The sequence below is a fragment of the Gobio gobio genome (assembly GCF_949357685.1).
Source record: "Gobio gobio genome assembly, chromosome: 17".
Classification (NCBI taxonomy): domain Eukaryota; kingdom Metazoa; phylum Chordata; class Actinopteri; order Cypriniformes; family Gobionidae; genus Gobio; species Gobio gobio.
Window position 1 is genome coordinate 4,084,587 of NC_137110.1, and position 16,911 is coordinate 4,101,497.

The 16,911-nt window shown below is 35.4% G+C and overlaps 1 protein-coding gene across 2 annotated transcripts in view; it reads left to right on the top strand.

Moving 5' to 3' along the window:
* gnb1b (guanine nucleotide binding protein (G protein), beta polypeptide 1b) overlaps positions 1–16,911 on the top strand; it is a 46,984-nt gene that overhangs the window by 22,209 nt on the left and 7,864 nt on the right. For both annotated transcript variants that reach the window (XM_079841630.1, XM_079841631.1), the window contains exons 2-9: positions 249–356; positions 4,902–4,940; positions 5,076–5,182; positions 5,609–5,672; positions 9,316–9,478; positions 10,881–10,947; positions 13,291–13,492; positions 14,701–14,917. In XM_079841630.1, the coding sequence (XP_079697756.1) occupies positions 300–356; positions 4,902–4,940; positions 5,076–5,182; positions 5,609–5,672; positions 9,316–9,478; positions 10,881–10,947; positions 13,291–13,492; positions 14,701–14,917 (916 nt within the window). In that variant the 5' untranslated portion in view covers positions 249–299. The remainder of the gene's footprint in view (positions 1–248; positions 357–4,901; positions 4,941–5,075; positions 5,183–5,608; positions 5,673–9,315; positions 9,479–10,880; positions 10,948–13,290; positions 13,493–14,700; positions 14,918–16,911) is intronic.

The window sequence follows — 16,911 nt, forward strand, 5'->3', positions numbered from 1 at the left end:
TGCACACTTGTGTATTGATAAACAATCAACCAGCCAATCCATTAACCGATGTCACATGACATGGTAAATGCAGTGATGAAGCTAAGCATGCGATTATGGGTGTGTCGATATATCTGATGCTGATGACCAGCTGCATAGTAGGAAGTTTGAAAACCAGAAATATGCACAATTAAGTTCAGACTTAATCTTACATTGTGTATTGGTGGGAGACATTGGAATTGGAGGCTGAATGTGTTTCTCTTCTGCAGATCAGAACGTGTCCCGGCTGTAGGAGTGAGGCAGAGCTTTAGAAGAGGAAAATGAGTGAACTGGACCAGTTACGCCAGGAGGCCGAGCAGCTGAAGAACCAGATCAGAGTAAGAACCTCTCTCTTACTGTATCTATAAATGCAGTCACTAATCCCTAATCCATACTTTTATAAAAGTGCTAAAACTAAATAAATAGTTATTAAACATGTTCTCATTAATCTTGAAACGGTCAAATATCTACTAATGGATTGGCCTGGTCAATATGACGATGCATTTTATTTATCTTGGTCTTTTCTCAAACTCAAAGCACTTCAGAGAATAAGATAACGCTTTACAATAAGGTTTCATTAGTTAATATATTAACTAACCATGAGCAATTCATTTGTTGCTGTATTTGGTAATGTTAGTTAATATAAGCTGTTCATGCACAGTGCATTAACTAAAGTTAACAAGATTTTAATAAAGGATTAGTAAATGTTGAAATTAACATTAATAAATGCTTTATAACTGCTAATGTTAACTAATCAACCTTATTGTAAAGTGTTACCGAGAATAAAGTAGACCGAATGCAATAATAATAATAAATCATAACAATAACATCAATCGTATTACTTTTGAACATGGCCAAATTCATTTCAATTCAAATTTATTTGTATAGCGCTTTTCACGATACATATCGTTTCAAAGCAGCTTCACAGAAAATGCATCTACATTACAATTTATATTGATTTTGTACATGTTATTGCATTTCAGAAATGCACACAGATTAAATAGCTGTTGATTATTCAGCCTGACTGGTTTTAACAATTTTTTTAAAGGGTTACTTCGGCGATTAGCATTAATCTTTGTATCAGTAGAAACCCGGTAGTATATTCGAATGATCCGATTCGATGTTTCCCTCCCTTATGTCCCCGTGAGACAAGAGATTTATGTATTTTATGTCTGGAAAAAAGCCTCCGATTGATGATATTTGCGTCATCAGAGGCTAGAGACTACAGCCAGTAGTAGGAGCTAGTTCTGCATGAATTCCTATCAAAGTTAAGCTTCAATAGGCATGAACTGAAAACATCCGTGCTCATTTTACTTTCGTTTTAGAATTAGCACCAGGGGTGGGTTGCTTAAATTGTGGTTTCATTAGCTTGTAGTTCATTATTCTTAATGGAAAAACACCACAACAACAAAAGGGTACAATGACAAACTCACTGACTTTTTACATTTCGCTTTGAAACCAAATCATCCGCGATCATCTTGTCAGCTTTCGTGATGAATGAGCTGCGTTTGTGCTGTGACTCTCGTTCGGCTCACGCTGTATTGAACAGACACGCTCCGTTTTTAATTGTAGTGTCTGTTCTCTAACTGAACTACATGATTTTATTACCAAAAAATGAACACTGTGGTGGGCAAGAGATGTAACCAGTAGGTGAGGCATGGGAGTAGCGAACCAAGTGCATTCTGGGAGTTGTTGTCTTTCATCCATATGAGCCAAAAACACATATGGCTTTTTTACCAACTTCTAAAATAATTTCACATTTCTACTACACAAAATGACCCAATTTAAATTCACATCCATCTTTCCAGTGGTGAAGTGCCCCTTTAAGTTGAGCATTGTTTAGACTCCAGGTTGAAAGGGGTCAGTAATTTTGTACCAACAGGACAGTAGAGAAAACAAATACACATTTTCATAATCAAAGATTTTGACTCGTATTTAAAATAGACATATTTAAATTCTATTTCATCAGAAGTTTTTTTTTTACCTGGTTACCCGGTAGTCTCTTGTAACACAGGACTATTTGCCTAACCGAAAGTCATTTAAATACAGATGGCGGTTGTTTACATAGTTTACACAATGGAGGAAGAGCCTTTACTGTAACTGTACTGTTCTCATTCCTCACAGCGTCCCAGAAAAGATTTACACCCGATACTTCCTCCATCACGGCGCTTTACATATTATCTCTTTATATCTATGTGTACCGACCCACAGCTATTGTGCTCTTCAGTTTAAGACTAGAATTGCCAAACGCTGTCTCTCAAATCTATAACCTTTTAGCCGTAATCAATCAGTCGATGATTAAATCAACCTTAACAGGTCAATAATGCTACCAATTAGCTTACTCGGCTTGTTCAAGGGGTGGATTATATGAACAAAGCTTATATACAGAATTTTATATCACGGTTACAACATATCTCATGTTACTGTATGGTTATTATATACAACACATTAACCCTAAATGTTGTTTATTACACAACCATGTTAAATAACACCTTTCAGACCATTAATTAGCTAATACATCACTGGCAGAAGGAATGGGACAAATATAAAAATAATAAACTGCATGAAATAAACCCAAGTGTAAAAAGAAGCATCTTCCATATGATCAAGTAACGCTTTCTATTGAGTTTATGTCTCTCGTGTCGAGTTCCTTTGACAGTTAAACATATTCTGATGGACTATTATTGCTAGAAAACATTTTTATTCAGAAACATGTTTACGTTATTATTTCAGAATGCATCACCTGAATATATATTTTTTGTTGAAATGTTGTAATTTAAATCTTATGGTATCACCCAATGGTACCTTTTTTCTGTACTTTAGGGATGTTTACATCAATAACTGTAAAGAAACTGTAAGTAATTTATAGAAGTGTTATTGACATTATGCCAGAGCTGCCTTGGTCCATATCTGTGATGTTTTGTATACTGTAATATTTAACAGTGAATAGTAGGCTACTAGCTACTTAATAATTAATTAAATTCATGAAAACAATTCATTTCCATGAAAAGATTTCCCACAAATTCTGTGTGGTGTGTTTTCTGGTAATCAAATGAAAATGTAAAGCATTAATTACATTTTTCTTTTCATTTAATTAAACTATTTTGTCAAACTAAGTGCTGCACAACATTGCAGAAAAATGTAGATTTTATTACTTAAAGTTATTATTATGATTATTATAGTTTTAGTATTATTACATTGGGAGTATCTAAATTCTACTGTACTATAGTGATTATATTTATATATTAAGTTAAATCGAACTTTTATTTTGATGGGTTGCCGTAATGTTTAGAGATGCACAGAAATGAAAACCGAAAATTCTGGATACACTTGGCCCAAAACCAAAAATTACAACAACAAAAAATAATAATAATTTCTTATTTTAATTTTTTTTTTAAATTTTGTATATTGTATTTATTATTAAAGATTTTTTTTTTTATTAAATAATTTTACTGAATCTAAATGTAAAAAATACAAACCAGTAAAATAAAATAACCACACTTTTATTTAAAGTAACACAATAATTGGCATATATTAAAATAATATTAAATATATTAATATCAATATATTTTTCTTCATTAAGTTCTGTGCAACAGAATCAGATTTAACATAAATTTTTCAGCTCTAGATAATGCTAGAATAGGATGCAGGAGAAAAAAGTTTTACCAATAAAAACAAAAAATCTAGTAATTTTCATCATCAAAGGTCAGCAGCAAGACATTGGTAAATTACATATAAAGGTAGATTATGCATAAAAAATAGTTGTTTTATTTAACATTTAATTATTGGAGGTTTGCATAGTACTCTGATTTTGCATTTGACTGATTTTATATTAATGTGAAAAAGTAACTTGCATTACTTTTTTGAAAAAGTAACTCAGATATTTTTTGTAAATTTGAAAAGTAATGCGTTACTTTACTAGTTACTTGGAAAAAGTAATATTATTACGTAACTAAAGTTACTTGTAATGCGTTACCCCCAACACTGATTCTCAGGTACTGAAATTTGGCATTTAATGTGAATCGGTACTCAATAGTACCGACATAATTAGCTCGCTGCCCTTAAAAGTACAGAGTTCGGTACCCGACCCTACCAACAAATGACTAGGGCTGTAATCTCCCAGTCGATTAGTCGATTATTAGTCGATGCGTTCTGGCTGGACCAAAATTCTGATTGGTCAATTTTTTTGCGTTGTTCATTTAATCAGTTTGGCCCCGATCAGAATGGTCATATTTCAATGTTTTTTATTTGAAGCCCGATGCTCTGTGGCCACTGTTTGTATTAGTTTTGAGCCTATGCTTTATTTTTCAGTTACGCACTTTATTTAGTTTCTGCTCTTGATCTGGCTTGTTTAATAAATATTAATTTTTTATTAAAATGGATGTGCCTTTTGTGTTTAAGAGTAAAAGCTTTAAGTTAATTGTCTATTCGTGTCTCAGCCGCGAAGCTGCACAGAGCGGCTGAAATGATAATGTCCGTCCGTTATTATAATACATATGACAAAAACAATTGTCTAAATTATGTTGCATATTCCTCAAAAGTTCTTGTGGTGATATCACTAGTTGACAACATAGTACTATATTTTCGGAAATCACACTCGTGTGTCAGACTCATTTCAGTGCAAAATAATCAACTCAAAAACTATTTAATATACTGCAAATAGCCTACTAGTTTATTTATAATTAATTTAGGCAGACAACAAGGCTACCAAGTACTGCGCACAGCTAATAAATTGAACGTTTTTTCCTAACGTAATTTTTAGTCGAAAATTCAGTCGACCAAGATTTTCTTTGTTTGATTACAGCCCTACAAATTACACAATCATGAAACGATGCCTCATTCCACAGCGTCTAAACTTGTTTTCTCATTTTCTTTTATTGCAGGATGCAAGGAAAGCTTGTGCAGATGCCACACTATCACAGGTAAGAGCTTCCACATGGAAAGGAACCGTGTTTTATTCTAATTAATGACCTTGATTTATATAAATAAATGGATTAATCCTCATACTGCTGCCATGTGTGTGTGGATATTTCTTTAATTGGCACATGTGTTTTCAGATCACAGCCAACATCGACCCTGTTGGCCGAATCCAGATGCGCACAAGAAGAACACTGCGAGGGCATTTGGCTAAAATCTACGCCATGCACTGGGGCACCGATTCCAGGTACTGGATATTTCAGAATAGCTCGCTCACGTTATTTGCATGACGACCTTTTTCGTAAGCCATTTAAACAACCATCCTTCTACATCAGAGAGATCCGCCAGGGGTTTCCCTTTCGCACGGGTTCATGGATTGTGTGGTGGCCACTGCACGCTATCCCATTACATTCATGTTCTGTTATTGTGTTTGTGTAGGTGGTGAGTGATGGTTGTAAGTGGGTGTTATGACTAAGCATGTTGTTACTATTATAGCTACAGCCAAGAAACATCCATAACGGTACAATTTTTGTGCTGAATGCTGCTGGGAATAGTTGAGAGCTTTCCGAAAGATAATTCTCCTGATTGTAGTTGTGCTGTGATTTTTACTTTCACATTCACTATAGGCTTTAATGCTCACCTCACTCACGGCCATCTTGTGTTTTCTGTGCAGGCTGCTTGTCAGTGCATCCCAGGATGGAAAACTCATCATTTGGGACAGTTATACCACAAATAAGGTATGATGTTTTTGATTTCATAGAGAGAATTTCAGTGTCGCTCCACTTTTTTAGAGATGGATATTGTCCATATTTGGCTTTTTTATTAGGGATGCACCGATACCAGTGCGCTTGTGTACTCATACTCATTTAAATGTTCCCATACTACGCAGTGTGTACAGTACAGGGCTTGTGACAAAGAAACGCCAACATTGGAGCAAACAAAGAGCAGAATGGATATATCAGAGAACGGTGTTTATGAAGTAAATGTATCAAATTGATAGAACTAATTAAAGGAATAGCTCACCCAAAAATGGTAATTTACTCATCCATATGTTGTTCATCTTTGAAACACAAATTAAGATTCTTAATTAAATCTGAGAGCTTTCTGTCCCTTCACTGACAGCTTCGCAACTACCACTGACGCTTTAAAAAGTTTATAAAGAGATCGTAGAACTAATCCATATGAGCGTTTAGTCTAAATTTTATGAAGAGACTTGAACGCTTTATATGATAAACAGATTGAATTTAGGCTTTTATTCACATATTAACATTCATCAACTCACACATCAGTGAGAACCAATGAGGTTCATTCCCGTGTTACGCATCACATTTGAGCTTCTCGAGAACCAATGAGGTTAATTCCTGTGTTACGCAGCACATTTGAGCTTCTCAAGAACCAATGAGGTTCATTCTCGTGTTACGCATCACATTTGAGCTTCTCAAGAACCAATGAGGTTCATTCTCGTGTTACGCATCACGTTTGAGCTTCTCAAGAACCAATGAGGTTCATTCTCGTGTTACGCATCACGTTTGAGCTTCTCAAGAACCAATGAGGTTCATTCTCGTGTTACGCAGCACGTTTGAGCTTCAGCAAGAACCAATGAGGTTCGTTCTCGTGTTACGCATCACGTTTGAGCTTCAGCAAGAACCAATGAGGTTCGTTCTCGTGTTATGCATCATGTTTGAGCTTCTCAAGAACCAATGAGGTTCATTCTCGTGTTACGCATCACATTTGAGCTTCTCAAGAACCAATGAGGTTCGTTCTAGTGTTACGCAGCACGTTTGAGCTTCTCAAGAACCAATGAGGTTCATTCTTGTGTTACGCATCACATTTGAGCTTCAGCAAGAACCAATGAGGTTTGTTCTTGTGTTACGCAGCACGTTTGAGCTTCTCAAGAACCAATGAGGTTCATTCTTGTGTTACGCATCACGTTTGAGCTTCTCAAGAACCAATGAGGTTCGTTCTAGTGTTACGCATCACATTTGAGCTTCAGCAAGAACCAATGAGGTTCGTTCTTGTGTTACGCATCACGTTTGAGCTTCTCAAGAACCAATGAGGTTCATTCTCGTGTTACGCAGCACGTTTGAGCTTCAGCAAGAACCAATGAGGTTCGTTCTCGTGTTACGCATCACGTTTGAGCTTCAGCAAGAACCAATGAGGTTCGTTCTCGTGTTATGCATCATGTTTGAGCTTCTCAAGAACCAATGAGGTTCATTCTCGTGTTACGCATCACATTTGAGCTTCTCAAGAACCAATGAGGTTCGTTCTAGTGTTACGCAGCACGTTTGAGCTTCTCAAGAACCAATGAGGTTCATTCTTGTGTTACGCATCACATTTGAGCTTCAGCAAGAACCAATGAGGTTTGTTCTTGTGTTACGCAGCACGTTTGAGCTTCTCAAGAACCAATGAGGTTCATTCTTGTGTTACGCATCACGTTTGAGCTTCTCAAGAACCAATGAGGTTCGTTCTAGTGTTACGCATCACATTTGAGCTTCAGCAAGAACCAATGAGGTTCGTTCTTGTGTTACGCATCACGTTTGAGCTTCTCAAGAACCAATGAGGTTCGTTCTCGTGTTACGCATCACGTTTGAGCTTCTCAAGAACCAATGAGGTTCGTTCTAGTGTTACGCATCACATTTGAGCTTCAGCAAGAACCAATGAGGTTCGTTCTCGTGTTACGCATCACGTTTGAGCTTCTCAAGAACCAATGAGGTTCGTTCTCGTGTTACGCATCACGTTTGAGCTTCTCAAGAACCAATGAGGTTCGTTCTCGTGTTACGCATCACGTTTGAGCTTCTCAAGAACCAATGAGGTTCGTTCTCGTGTTACGCATCACGTTTGAGCTTCTCAAGAACCAATGAGGTTCGTTCTCGTGTTACGCATCACGTTTGAGCTTCTCAAGAACCAATGAGGTTCGTTCTCGTGTTACGCATCACGTTTGAGCTTCTCAAGAACCAATGAGGTTCGTTCTCGTGTTACGCATCACGTTTGAGCTTCTCAAGAACCAATGAGGTTCGTTCTCGTGTTACGCAACACGTTTGAGCTTCTCAAGAACCAATGAGGTTCATTCTCGTGTTACGCATCACGTTTGAGCTTCAGCAAGAACTAGGGCTGCACGATTTGGGGAAAATATCTAATTGCAATTTATTCTGGTTAATTTAAATTGCGTTTGTTTTTTGTTTTTTTACAAATGAAAAGTGTGTATATAACATTGTATTTTATGTATTATGACTAATAATAATTATTATTATTATATTATTGCTGAATAAAAATATTTAACAAAATAAGAAATATTACTATTACAAAAACATTAATATTACTATTACAATAACAAAAAGAGTATTTAAGAATAAATATAACAATATAATAATAATATTTATATTTTACAGAGAACTTTTTACAAAAAAACAGACAGCCTATGACTAAAAATCATTAGAAATGTCTAAGGATTTGTTGCAAAAATTATATTATTATTAAAATCTGTGCTTTTTATCTGTGATAAGTCTTTGTATTTAATATGAAATATGAGCCTCTTTTGCATCCACTGTGGGGATAAAATCTCCTGTACATTGAAGAAAAACATGGATTGTCATATAAGTTTATTTAGTGAGAAGTATTATTTGTTACCAAAAAGTTTAATTTACAATGAAGCCAGAGGGCGCCCTCGAGCAGAAACTCCACATTTCCCTCAGAAAAGTAATTGCTTTCAGGAAATCGCTTTATGGCGTGAACTGTGAAGCTAGCTCTGTGTAAGTTAGCAGAGCTGAATAAAAAGAAGATGGAAACGATTTGATTAAATAATAACGACAATAAACACGACTGCATCAAGATATGGTGTATTTGATTTCTTCAAGCCTTCTCTGGTATTTTCATAATAATAAAGTATGCAGTGCTGATTGACTGCCTCATTTTGTGAGGAGAAGCCACACAAACACTCGACTGACGATATGAAGTGAGTTAAAACGGGTTATTAAATGTATTTTGTACAACATATTAGTAGTTTGTGAAGACGTTTGACACGTGTTGCTTTTTCAAACGCACATTATAATCGACTAGTGCTTTCAGACGGAGCAGTGTTTACTCCTGATCACAAACACGCTGGGCATTTATTTATTTAATTAAAATCGCAACCTTTGCGCTTTCATAATCGCACAACCCAAATCACAATTGCGGTTTGATTTCGATTAATCGTGCAGCCCTAGCAAGAACCATTGAGGTTCATTCTTTTATTACGCATTATGTTTGACATGTTGCTCTAACAGTAACTACTCTAGACGATGTGATGATCAGCTATTTAAAATGGTTTCTGCTACAGTTGTTTTATAACTTCCTGTCCTCTTTCATATGTCACTTCCTGAGCATTCATGTGTTGTTTTCCAGGTCCACGCCATTCCTCTGCGCTCCTCCTGGGTGATGACCTGTGCCTATGCTCCTTCAGGGAATTACGTTGCTTGTGGAGGCCTAGACAACATCTGCTCCATCTACAGCCTCAAGACTCGCGAGGGGAATGTACGCGTCAGCCGCGAGCTGGCCGGACACACAGGTACAGGACGGGAAACAATTTTTAAATTTAATTTCGTTGACGAATAATTTGCGTCAACGACCTTTTTTCGCTGACGAAAACGAGACGATAACTAAATAAAAACTAGAGTTGGATGACAAGAACTATGACGAAAATCAACTGTTATTTTCGTCAACAAATAAAAACGAGACGAAAATGTTAGGGAGGGTCGATTAGGGGAGAGATCGGGTCAGAACTGATGTCCTGTGTCACAGATGCGCACATTTGATTTAAACGTGCGGGAAAACACGGCTCACGCATCCCCAATCCAGCGCTCCAGAGCGGCTCACAATAACTCAATAACACACATTTATGCCAGGCAATTGTTTATGAACTAATGCTGATGAATAATGACTGTCTACTTTACCATGTTTATATAGTAATATGTTTTAGACGGTTGTAACAACGCATATTTTATCTCCTCATCTGAACTTGAATGAGCTCCTGCAACTGCAATAGTAAGGCCCATTTCAAAATAAGAGTCCCGGTGTATTTCGAGCTTGTTTATCATTAAAAGTCACGCATTATATATTCGTTTTTGGTTACACAATAAACTGTATTTAATTTACTTCCCATTTAATTCATAGTCAGGAGGAAAGACCAGTATTTGACACATATTCAATAAAGTGTCAGGGTTATAATAGTTCACTAAAACCATTAAAAAAAACTTAATTACTTGAAATTAAATAAATGTTAACTGAAATAAAATAAAAAACACTTATTTGAAGCTTTAGTTTAACCTGATATGGCTTACTAACTAAAACAGAAATACAAAATTATAAAAACTATATAGATGTTTTTAAAAAACAAACAAAAAAAGTGAATTGAGCTCTTTCGTGTATTTTTAATGTAATAAACAAAATGATGTCAAAATGTCAGATCAAGTGACAGTCGGTTATGTAATGCTTAAATGCTTAATGTATTACAATTTAACTAAACTCATTAGATTTTAGGAGACTAAAACTAGACTAAAACAATTCAGGTGACTAAAATATGACTAAAACTAAATGGCATTTTAGTCAAAAGACTGACTAAAACTAAATTATAATTTGCTTTCAAAATTAACTCTGGTGTCCACCCTTTTAAAAAAATCTCATCTGATCGGGCTTAATGAGAGCATCAGCGTATCCATAATGCACACTCTGTCACTATTCTGTCCAAATCATTGTTTATTTTAAGACCATTAAACGTAATATTTTTCATGACAACTCGGCACATTTTCTCTTCATACTCTCAGTGTAATAAAGCAATGCAAATCATCACGACAGTTTGTTCATTTACAGATATTCTTTGGTTTTTAAGCTAAATGTTATTCATTTGGGGAAGAAATATTGGTTTGTAATTGCTTGTTAGAGATGCGCATTAAACTTCCTCTAATCTACAGGATACCTCTCTTGCTGCCGCTTCGTTGATGACAACCAGATTGTTACAAGTTCTGGCGACACCACCTGGTGAGTGTGAGGAACTGTATCCCCGCAGCCCAAATTGATACCAAAGCTCATATCTGCAATCAGGAAGGAATTTTGCTATTAAGTTCAACAGGGATATTGGCAAATGGAATGGAACGAATGTGTAAATAACAAATTATATGAGATTAATCCAGTTTTAAATCAAGGACTTGGTTATTATTTTGAGAATAGATATGACCAGGTTGTATATACGAGATGCCAAATTGGACATTCAAGACTCACTCATTCATATTTATTGAACGGGGAAGAGAAACCAGTTTGTGATCTGTGTAAGAATTTCACGAGTGTAAAACAGATTTTAATAGAATGTCCTTTTTTAAATAATATTAGAGATGGGTTTTATTCAGAAAACACATTAATGTACATTTTTAAAAAGGTTTCTCATAGAGTAGTTTTACAATTTCTGTCAAATATTAAATTGAAAGATTCTGTGTAATTGGTGTAATTATTACTGTTGTTGTTATTGGTATATATGCCTGATTTTGTATAGTGACAAAATTGTTAAATTATTGTAAACAATGTATTGAATTGATACTGCTGATTGCCATGAATATAGCCATTGTTGCTGATATGGCATTAAATCATAAATAAATCAACAGGGATATTTTTTTAAACAATTAAATCCGGAATCGGTTAATACTTTTTATTTAAAAAAAATGTAATTACCAATTTAAATCTAAATCAATTTAAAACCTAAGCTTTGTATTTATAATGTGTGCATTCTTTTACCGCATTATTTTTCTCCTATTATAAAAGTCTATGCTATAAAATCAACATTTAGGAAGTAAACAATAAGTAAATAAGAACTTTTTTTTTTTTTTTTACCAAAGTTTACAGTGTTAGCTGCATTCATTAAGCTCATGTTATTGAGCCCAGTAGAAGGAATTATGTACATTAGTGAAGTAAAACTAACATTTGTGCCCATTTAGGTTGTGGGTTAAATCTGTCTAGTCTTGTCTGACTTAATTTTATTTAATTATATGTTAGTGCTGTCAATTGATAAAAAAAAATTACGAATTAATCACGCATTTTTCTGTAATTAATTCCGTATAAAACATCAGTTTTCCATATTTTATATACTGTAATAATTTCCGTTTATCTCCAAATTAATGTAGAAACAAGTACATTTTAAATACTTGTTGTAATGTCATCTTGAATACTGATGTCTCTATGAAACATTACATTTATTAGGCTTTTAAAAAATAACTTTTAAATTTAAGTGAATATACACAAACTTGACGCATCTTAAGTCTAATAACAAGCACAAAGTGTGTTAAATTGAATTTGAAGTAGAATGTATTTGTCCTACAGCACCGTTTTCTACTTTACCACAGTAAATGATGGGAATATACTCCTGATTAAAAGCAAACAAAAGGAAGAAATGTTTTTAATCCGCCGTGAGAGACGTAAATGAAGATTTGGGAAAATAAATAAGCGATTCCATGTCCAGTGGAATAAAATGGAGTTGAGCCTATTGTTAAATTAATGTAAAATCGTGGGACCAGATCGGAAAACGCAAAGCTTGAATTTGGCTCACTTCACAAAGCCTACCTCTCTCTTTCGGCATGAAACATGAATATGTTTCCATGGATGTGATGTAACATTTAATTGTGAATCTATTAGTTATTTTGTAAAATAAAGCTTTGTGCTTCACGTAAAACAGCATTCACATACAAAAAAAGTGTTTTAGTGTCTTGTGGTGCTTGAATGGTTTAAACGCATTTTCATGAATAAAAGCGCGAGCATTTAATGTAACGCTAGCCAGAAAAAACGGATGCTGTGTTAATTGTAGGGCTGTCAAACGATTAATCGCGATTAATCACATCCAAAATAAAAGTTTGTGTTTATATAATATATGTGTGTACTCTTTTAATTATTATTTATATATAAATACACACACATTCATGTGTATATTTAAGAAATATTTGCATGTATATACATTTATATAATCTATATTATATATAAATATAAATGTTTTATATATAAAAATATATTTTTCTTAAATATATACATGCTTGTGTGTGTATTTATATTTAAATAATAATTAACAGAGTACACACACATATATTATGAAAACACAAACTTTATTTGGGATGCGATTAATCGCGATTCATCTTTTGACAGCCCTAGTTAATTGCAATACATTTTTCCAGTTTAATGCTTTAAAAAATATTTAATGCATGCGTTAAAACGCTAATTTTGTCCGCATTAATATATATTTATTTTGATTATAAATAGAAGTATTTTGCAGTTAGTTTCTGCGTGTTTTGATTTTTCATGAATGTTGAAGCGTCTAAAGTGTGAATGTTGTGATCTGTCCTGCAGTGCACTCTGGGACATCGAGACCGGTCAGCAGACGACCACATTTGCGGGTCACACCGGTGACGTGATGAGTCTGTCTCTGGCTCCGGACACCAGGCTCTTCGTTTCAGGGGCCTGTGATGCCTCTGCTAAACTCTGGGACGTCCGTGAGGGCATGTGCAGACAGACCTTCACTGGCCACGAGTCGGACATCAACGCCATCTGTGTGAGTGTTCCTGCCTTACCTTTACTGATGCACCGATCATGATTTTACCCTGCCGATTCCGATACCGATTTTTTTTTTCAAGAAAACTGGCCGATACCGATTTCCGATTTTTGTATTTATTAATTTTTTTACTAGTGCTGGGCATCGATTAAAAAAATTAACGAATTAATAAAAAAAAAATTCTGTAATTAATCGCGATTAATCGCAAGTTTTTAATATTTTACGTTTTTAATATTTTGATATTGGAATAATTTCAGTTACTCTCCAAATTAATGTATAAACAATTTAAAGACAGCATAGTGCATCCCTACTTACTTTTACTAGCATTAGATTAAAGGGTTAGTTCACCCAAAAATGAAAATTCTGTCATTAATTACTTACCCTCATGTCGTTCGACACCCGTAAGAAAAAATATATTTTAGTGTAAATCTGATGGCTCAGAAAGGCCTCCATTGGCACAATGCACTTTACACTCTCAAGACCCATAAAAGGTATTAAAGACGTCATTACCAAGTCCATCTCACTACAGTGGTTCTACAATAACTTTATGAAGCGACGAGAATAGTTTTTGTGCGCAAAAAACCCCTAAATAACGACTTCTATAGTGATGACGATTTCAAAACACAGCATCATGAAGCTTTGAAGCGTTATGAATCAGTGAGTCGATTCAGCGGTTTGGATCGCCAAAGTCACGTGATTTCAGCGGTTTGACACACGATCCGAATCATGATTCGACTCACTGATTCATAACGCTCTGAACTGCTGAATCGACTCACTGATTCATAACGCTTCAAAGCTTCATGATGCTGTGTTTTGAAATCGGTCATCACTATGTAAGTCGTTATTTAGGTTTTTTTTGCGCACAAAAACTATTCTCGTCGCTTCATAAAGTTATTGTAGAGTCACTGTAGTGAGATGGACTTTGTAACGACGTCTTTAGTGTCTTTTAAGGGTCTTGAGAGTGTAAAGTGCATTGAGCCAATGGAGGCCTTTCAGAGCATCAGATTTACACTAAAATATCTTCATTTGTGTTCCGAAGATGAACGGAGGTCTTACCCTCATGTCGTTCGACACCTGTAAGTCATTAATGACAGAATTTTCATTTTTGGGTGAACTAACTCTTTAAAGCCTAGATGCTGTATTTTTAGGAATTTGTGCATGTGATTTCCTGAAGAATTGAATCTACAGAGCTCACATTCCCTCTACAGTTCTTCCCCAATGGCAACGCATTTGCCACCGGCTCTGATGACGCCACCTGCCGCCTGTTTGACCTGCGTGCCGACCAGGAGCTCATGGTCTATTCCCACGACAACATCATCTGCGGCATAACCTCTGTGGCCTTCTCGAAGAGCGGCCGCCTGCTGCTCGCCGGCTACGACGACTTCAACTGCAACGTGTGGGACACCCTCAAGGCCGACCGCGCTGGTGAGATTTGCATACACAGATGGCACAGAAAATATCTGCAATCACATGTTTATAGTAGGGCTGGGTAAAAAATATCGATTTTAATCGATTCTCACTTTTTCAAAACAATATAGATTCTTAAATTCCAAGATTCGATTAGTCTATTTTTTTTTTACGAAATTCAAATACATAAATACCGTTTTGCTGTGGCGTGAGATCGCTCAGCTCAAGAGAACCAGCAGCGCGGAGCAAACATTAACTGATCTTCTCTTCCGCCTTAATACCTGTAACAGCGCGAAATAAACACAAATGAGATTCTCTAAGTGTGTTAAAAGATACAGGACAACTTACCGTAATCCGTATCATGTCACATAATCGCTCAATCAGTGTTTCAACCACATAAAAATGCAAGTAAAATGGCTTACAAGTAAACAATGTCATGTAACGTCACATTTACCTCAGAAAAAACATATCCAGTGTCCATAAACTCGTTAGTCAGCTAGAAAGATTAACCCTTTAAGACCTAAGGGTATTTTTACAATTAATTTTCCGCCTGGTGTTATTTACTAAAAAAGCTTGTAAAACATCAACCCTTTTGTGCACAGACAATTGACACACCTCTTTTTTTTCAAGACAAGTTGCACTGTCAGTATATTTGTGTTGCATTGATGTCACCTGAATGTAAAATAAGTTATGGGACCATAAAGACAAATGAAAAAAAAAACGAAAATTGAATCACTCAAATATTTATTGAAAACACACACAAATAAATAAAAGCTAAGCATATTTCCTCTGGAAAACAGTTTGTTCAAGTCTTTAGAGTCCTGGAACTCAGGAATAAACATGATAACTTATACAGAACCAAAACTATTTACATTTTTCCAAAAAAAGTCCAGGCGCTTTTGGCCTCTTTGGATTTTGGATATTTACTGGTGCCAAGCCTCAAAACAGTTCCTATCAGGAACTTCTCCTCAAACTTTCTCCTCAAACTTTCTCCACAAAACTACTAAAAACTGCAGCGCCTCTCTCTCTCTCTATCCTCAACACAAGCCGTGCGTCTCTCTCTCTCTCTCCTCAACACTAGCCGTGCGTCTCTCTCTCTCCACAATAACAGAGCTGTGGTTCATGCGTAATGACGCACACCAACGTGGATGACGGATCAGCCTGTCATTGGTCAAACCCTCATCCAAAATGGCAGCTAGCATCGCGCTAGCGGCAAAAATGCCGGAAAATGTATAAATTATGGACATCAAGTGGATATATCTTGGATGTAAGCGTTTTGATTTATTGCTGAACAACTCCAAAAAGATGCACATGTTCCAGGCTGGATAGAAAACCTTCTGTAAAGGCTACAAAGACACCAAAGACACCCCCGTGATGGCTAGCTCGTTAGCTTTCTGCTGGAAAAAACGGTAAGAAAATCGATAAAAGTTTCATGAAATAATATAGATATTTATCGGAGGTGCCGTGTGACGTCGTGGGCGATGCCGTCGGGCTCTGAGGGTTAAAAGATACAGGACAACTTACCGTAATCCGTATCATGTCACATAATCGCTCAATCAGTGTTTCAACCACATAAAAATGCAAGTAAAATGGCTTACAAGTAAACAATGTCATGTAACGTCACATTTACCTCAGAAAAAACATATCCAGTGTCCATAAACTCGTTAGTCAGCTAGAAAGATTAACTCTAGAGAGGAGCATTTTGCTAATTATATGCACCATTACATAGGATATTCATTGTCAATGTTCTTCAATATTTAATAAATCTGGCAAGTTTTTATGACAGTCACAGTCAAAAAACTAATTGGAGTAGTATTATGATTATGTAATTGTAAAGTTAAAATTTTAACTTTATTTAGTATATATAAAAAAAACATTATTTAGTGTCATTTTAAGTGTTTGTATACATATCAGTAAATTTTTACCTTCAATATTAGTAGGCTAATGTAGTCTCAACTGACTCCCATAGTTTACAATTTAGTTTTCCTTGAGAAAATTTTCCATGTATTATA